General features: G+C 38.4%; 1 protein-coding gene across 1 annotated transcript; it reads right to left on the reverse strand.

Moving 5' to 3' along the window:
- Positions 1-323: 323 nt before the first annotated feature.
- Positions 324-1,640, reverse strand: LOC131875776 (uncharacterized). Its single transcript, XM_059220447.1, has 2 exons — positions 1,416-1,640; positions 324-830 (listed from the first exon to the last, which is right to left on the reverse strand). The coding sequence occupies exons 1-2, from the start codon at positions 1,638-1,640 to the stop codon at positions 324-326; spliced, it is 732 nt and encodes a 243-aa protein (XP_059076430.1).
- Between the last annotated feature and the right edge of the window lie 5,435 nt (positions 1,641-7,075).

Below are 7,075 nucleotides of genomic sequence, written 5' to 3' on the forward strand. Positions count from 1 at the left end.
ATGATTAATTATAATTTCTTGTCTCAAATATGATTTTGTATGCATTTTAAAATTCAAATTTTCACTCATAGTTTTTATTTTCAATTGAATTTCATAAATTTAGAGGTTAAAATTCACAGAAACCCTAATTTATTATTCTAAAATTAACTTGTGGGTTGCATAATTTTCAAGTGTATTCTTGAGATCTGATTTAGCTTGGATTTGCGAACATTGTGGTTTGAAATACCTGAAATGTCAACATCTGGTAGGAGATTTGACAATACATCTATTGTGGTCTGGAGAACCTCCTTCTCCTTCTTGATGTTCATTTTCTCTACTTTGTCCTAAAGTTCCAATGAAAACTTCTTCATCTCATCTACATCATCAGATATGACAATGTGTGTAGGTAAACTAGGTTCAATTGCAGCTTGCTTTTGATGCTCCTTACCGGATTTATCTCCTTTATTTGTCTCCTGATTTACCTGTTCTTCAGATGTCTTTATTGGTTCCTTATCCTTTTCTTGGTCTTTCTCTTTTTCCACTTCCTTTACTTCCTTTGTTCCCTTTCCCAGTTCCTGTTCTTTTTCTTTATCCGTTTCATTATTGGTACCAGTTGTATTAATAGTATCCTGAGTATCTTCAGTATCATCAACAAAGAGTATGACTGGTGGTGACTTAGTGTCATCCTTATCCTTGTCAGTGTAGATTTCATCTGGTCTAAGTATTTCTTCAGTTTCCAGCTCTAGTGCAGCTCTGCTTTCAGTTTGATCAGGTTTATTGTGATAATTCTTCAATTGTTCATTCATTCTCAAAATATCTTTGGCAGCTTGATGAGTATCATCTTCTACTACCTAAACTTTTCCTTCCAACAGTATAAGTCTCCTTGCTCTTGTATTAAATTGTCCCTTGTGTTTAGAAAGCATTTGTAATCTCTTTATGAGACATTTCAGGAAAGTATTGAACAAAAATTCTATCTATAATCTCTTGATCTTGATCTATGAGCAGCTTCCATTTATTTTCCATAATTAAATACAAAGAATTAGAAATTTCCTTTTGAATTTCCTGTGGTAATCGGTTATATTGACATGGGTAATTAATTACCTCTTGTACCACTTCTTGTTTCTGAATCTCATCAAAAGAATCAAAATACTCCTTTACATCATCTAATTGCTTTCTTTTTAAATTTTTCATAGTCCTCTCAAAATGACTCATAGGATTGAAAGATGCAATATCAATAGGAATATTTTGTTTAGGGATTTCCCCTACTAGTTTAGATTTCATACCAATTTCCTTCAGCTTCCTCTTATCTTCCTCGGACTCTGTTTCCTCGAGTTCTTCTAGTAAGATAAGTTGTCTTCCTCTCTTCCTAGTGCAGACGGCTTCTTTGCATACACTTTTGGTTCTGGTTCCTTCTTGGATTGAGCGCTCCTTGTTACCCTTGTATCGGTTAACACTGAAACTGCTTGATCATCTTTCTTCTTTTTCTCCTTCTCATGATTGGGTTGTGCCTGTGCAATTATTTCTTGATATGTACCCAGTCTCTTTTTCTTGGTGTAATTAGGTGATTCCAAGAGATTGTTGGCATAATCGATCAATAAGTTATAACTGACTTCATAATTCATTTGCTTCATCTCTTCTTCTCTAGGTTCTACAGCCTCCATTAGGCAGAAATTGGTGGTCACTATGAAACAAAGTTCATTTTCAAAATGTTTGACCACTTCATCAAATAACCTCATTCTCATACTCATTTTCTTCTGAAATTTACTGAAATAGTTATTCATAGCAATTGGAATATTTTCTTAACAGCCTTTATACTATTTTTAATCTGAGCTGAAATAGGTGTATCTTTTGACCATTGGATTCCTCTAATACTAGGAATAAAGTTCTGAAAATAGAAAAACAAACCGATCAAAAGTTGCCAAAACTTGAACTTCTAATTGTTGTCCTTCTTGATTAATTCCAAATTCAATATTAACTGACTATGTATTGCCTCACACAGATCATTATCACAATTTTCCTTTACCATCTGGTACGCAGCACGTATGACAATCGATGGCACACTATTCATTCAGCTAGAATGAAATATCCTGTAACCGATAACCATTGTAGCATATGTTACTCCTTCATCTTCAATGCTATTGATAAACATTGCACAACCATCACAAGTGGTATTTGCCAGTTGAATAACAGTATCCTTCAGAATTTTCCTCAACTTGGGAACTTCGTCTGTTTGGAAGAATCTGGTCACAGCATGAATGGCCTCGTTGGTGATAGTATATGACCTGTCTAAGTACATGTTTCCTCCATGAATGCGGTTGTGGATGATTCTTATGTGCTCTTCCTCAAATTCCTCAAGAAAATAAACTGTATTGTGAAAACCTTTCTCATGAACCCTAATGTACTTGGGTTTAATCTTCTCGTTCTTGTTCCATGTAGATTTCAATTGGGAATAGATTTCCAATGAACTTAAATCTTCGATCTTGCAATCTATATAACTGGACAGATCTCCTTTAAACAAAATTCCTTGGGGTACCTGCAATAATGTATTGTACGATTCTACCTTGTCTGAATCCATTGATTTAATGGCTTCAGAAATGATAAAAAGACTCTTTGATGGTGTTGATGATGATGTCATTCCTAACAACTTTGATTCGAGAGAGGAGATTGACCAAATACCTTGTTTCCTTTGCGCTACTAGGGTTTCCGGTTGCTCTCTTGCATGCACACTTGATTTGCTTTACTTTGCTCAAATCCGATCCAACTTCTCAATCTATTGTTCAAATTCGTTCACAGTCTATTGTCTTCTTCCCTTTCCGATCTGTAGATTGACTTACCGGTTAGTTCTTTTGTACTTTGCAAAGCTTAGCAATATGTCCTGGTTTATGACAATGATAGAAGGCCATTATCGATGCTCTGCAAGGTCTTGCATTGCCTCTTCCTATTCTTCTTCTATAGTTCATAGCCACATGTCCATAGTTGTTGCAAATTGTGCAAATCACATTAGTTCATTTCTCCATCTCATAGGAACTAAACCGGTTGATATAAGGTTTTTTCCAGTTCATGTTTCTCTGGTTATCATAATTCCTTCTCCAATCACCAATATGTATTGAGCTCATATGAGGTGCTGGGTTATTTTCTCCATATTTGCATTCAACTAATCTATGCCCATACATATTACATGTATAACAGTAACCTTCAAATCTTCTAGACACATATCTAGTGTTAGGTCTATAACCTATGTTCTCTTCAGATCTGCTTCTACACACATTTTCAGTATGTCCCAATTTGTGACAATTAAAACAAACTGGTTTAAAGTTCTTCTTACCTAATTTCATGCTTTTAGATACCGGTTTGTCTTTTGGTTAAGTATCCTTTGTTTTAGAAGATTCACCTTTCTCAAATGATGAATATCCCAATCTAGTGGTGTCACTTTTCTGTTTCATAGACTCCAGTTGCTCATCAAGTCTAGTTGTGCTTCTATTGAGTTTGACAAGGAGTTCCTTGGTATCTTTAAGTTCTTTGGAAAGAACCTCATTTTTCTTCTTAAAGGTTTCATTGAGAGATATAGTTGCTTCTAGATTTGTCTGAATCTCAGCTTTTTCTTCCTTTTCCTCTTGGAGATATGCAATTATGGTTCCAACTTCTTGATTCATCTTGATGATTTCATGTTCCTTATCTTTGATCATGTCTTCAGCACTTCTCCTATTTTCCAACTCTTGACTCATTATAATGGTTAAATCTTCCAATTCCTTTCTCAGATTTGACTTGTCTTTATTCTGTTTTTCCACTTCATGGGCCAATGCGTCCATGTTAGCTTCATCCAATGAACTATTTTCATAGATTTCTATTAGTTGCTCTGCCAATTCTCTTCTCTTTTCTTGTGAAGCCTTGTATTTCACCTTGATCTCATCAAAGTCTTGTTCAGTCTCTGCAAGTTATTGTGAGAGTTCTCTGTAACTCATTTCCCCCATGATGGCTTTAGGGTTTCCTTCCAAGCGGTTAAGCCTCAAGGAAGTCAAGATCGGGTACCAATTGATAAACTTATAAAGCACTGAGAGGGGGGGTGAATCAGTGAAAGAAAAAATAGTAACACTTTAATTGCAAACTGGTAAAAACATTTAACCAATTTACCAATGAGTTTGCATATAATCCAAAGTGTTATAAAAGTATTCACCACAAGCAAAATATTCACCATAACACAAAGATTTATATGTGGAAAACCCAACTCGAAAAAACCACGGTGAGATGGAACTCACAAGTTAACTATCTACAGTATAGATAACTAACTGGTTAAGGTATTCAAATTCTCTATTAGGAGTAGATCATGTTAGAGATCTCAAGCCCTATTAGGAGCTATACCTAGTTAAAGGTAACCTCAGTGGAGGATTTAGATCCAAATTAATGAATCACCTTGTTAGAGGATTTATACAAAGAATCTTGTTAGAGCTGTTAGAGTATTCGGGTATTTACTTGATTAATTAAACATTATTTGTTTAATTATTTAAGTTCCCTTTATCTCTTTTACACTTAAGCTAACTTTAAGTGCATATAATTAATTATTTTAATTAATTATTATGTGCAAACCTAGGTTTTCCCTTTTAGGGTTTCTTGACCTATTAAAGGTTGAGTTCTTTCTTTTAATTGTATGAAGAAGGATTATTATTGAGCTCTCATCTTTTGGAGCATATTTTTCCTATGTATTTTTTCCTTCTGTGATTTGCTTCATTGCTTCTCCTTGTAACAGGTTTTTCAGCTTGCAGAGATTATTTGGGCTCCTGTGGTGTTGTATTTTCTCAACTCCTATATGGTATCAGAGCTTCAGATCTGCAGCTACCTGTTCTTGTTTTAAGAATTTTTGCTTTGGAAGTAGATCTGGGGTTTCAGGAATTTTTTTATGTACCTAGGGTTTGAGCTTTTTTCTGAGTACTTTGGGCCTAAATGGACCTCACCATCGTGCTCAGAAGGCCCAAAAACCCCAATGGTCATATAAAATTTGACCTATTTTGGTTCTTGAGCCTTTGGGTGAATTTTTTTCTCAAATCCAAGTTGTACAACCCTGGCACGCAGATCGAGAAAAAAATTGAAAAAAAAAATATTTTGCCTTTTTATGGCATGCAGACCGAAATTTGCTTTTAAAAAAATTTATTGAAAAAAAAGCAAGTAAAAAAATAGGGTTTTGTTTAAAAAAAAAAAAATTTGGGAAAAGTTTTTTGGGGGGGGATCCCACGGTACGCAGGGTACCGTGGGCCCCCTAGCTCCACAGACCCTGCAAGACCTTGGGCCCCGCACCCCCTGCCGCCCTCCCTACACTTTCCGGCACTGGCCCCCTTCTGGCCTCCTTTCGGTGACACTCGTCGCCACCTGCGGCCCCCCGCTCCCCGGCTACCGACCTCCCTGCACTTTCTAGCACCGGCCCCCTTCCAGCGACACTCGCCGCCGCCTGCGGCCCCCCCACTCCCCGGCTACAACCTCCCGGCCTCCGTCGGCCCCATGGTCATCACCTACGGCCCCCACCACCCGGTCCTCTGCCTGTGCAGCCTCCTCCGCTCGACTCGCCACCCAGCCTGGCCCCACCACCCAGCTCCTCGGCTCGCCGCCCACGCCCGGCCGCCGCTCCGCTCCCCGGCCGCCACTCCGCCTGGCCCCCGGGGAGGCTCTGCCCTGCCATCGGGCCACCGCCCAGCCACCAGGCCACCACTCGGCCTCCACCGGAGCGCTGCTCCCTGGCCACCGAACCACCCACTGGCCACTAGACCCCCTTTTCTGGCTTTTTCAGAGGGGGGTTTGGTTTTTTGGCCCTATCTTGGGCATACAGAGTCATTTTTTTGAAAACGAATAGGCTTTGGAAAGCTGGTTCCGAGGCTGACCTCATGGTGTTGGTAATTTTTTCCAATTTTGCTGTTTGACTATTTTTTTTTTACATTCAAAGTGAGGTCTAGTTTTTGCACTCCGGGAGATGTAGAATGAGTATCCGAACTCTATTTTTCAAAACTTTATATTTTCGGAAAGCTTGTGTTGTGTACTTTCCAGAAATATGAGTTTTCTTTCCAGATTCTTCTCCATGCATATTTTATTCAATTTTTTGCTTTTCAGCACTCTGGTGGATATCGTGGTTGTTTCAAGTCCTGGGATCTCTTCTCTAAGTCGGATGTCTCTGTTTTGCTTCTCGTTTCTCTTTCCAGTCTTTTTATCATTGTAGTCTTTTTATCATTGTAGCTTGTATTTATGCAAATGCACTGAGATAAAGTGCCATCATGCATTGTTTACTTGGAATCTTGCATATCTTGTGTCTTGTTGTACATGCACTATTGATCAAGTGCCATGAGGGGGTTGATGTTTGCCTGTTGTTTGTCATCTTCCTTTGTCAAGTGAGTGTTCCTTCCATGACATTCACCTCATGATGATGTGTCTCAGCACCTTTGATGTTCTTGGTTCTTTGTCATGCAGTTTTTTTGGCTGTCCTTTTTAATGTTCCTATCCCTCTCCCAGTTCTGCATTATGGGGAGGTTTATCCTGTTGGTTCTACTGCTTCCATGGTTCGATTGATCAGCTCTTCAGGCTTTGGTTTCTCATGCCATTTGTATCTTCGATTTCAGTTGTTTTTGCCTTGTTTGTCTCCTGATTCGAGTAGTGTTATTTGAGGGCACTCATGCAGATTATAGTCTTCTCTACCTGGTCATGTTCTATTTCAGTGGAGGTTCTTCAGATCAGCAGTTTCTCAGAGACAGAGTTTGCAGGTTCTTCATGCTTCAGTGGTGTTCTTTTCCATCTCTTTTTGGAGTAGAGTTTTGTTCCCACGTGGTTTTCTCTATTTCTCCAGTTCATAGAGATTTCATTGTAGTTGGGTACCTGATCAGGCCTTGTTGTCGGGACCCATCTTTATTGCTTTCAGTAGCTGTTCTAGGTTTTAGCTTCTCCCTAAGTCTAGCTTAAGGGGGGGTGTTAGAGTATTCGGGTATTTACTTGATTAATTAAACATTATTTGTTTAATTATTTAAGTTCCCTTTATCTCTTTTACACTTAAGCTAACTTTAGGTGCATATAATTAATTATTATGTGCAAACCTAGGTTTTCCCTTTTAGGGTTTCTTGACCTA

The sequence above is a fragment of the Cryptomeria japonica genome, chromosome 5 (assembly GCF_030272615.1).
Source record: "Cryptomeria japonica chromosome 5, Sugi_1.0, whole genome shotgun sequence".
Lineage (NCBI taxonomy): Eukaryota > Viridiplantae > Streptophyta > Pinopsida > Cupressales > Cupressaceae > Cryptomeria > Cryptomeria japonica.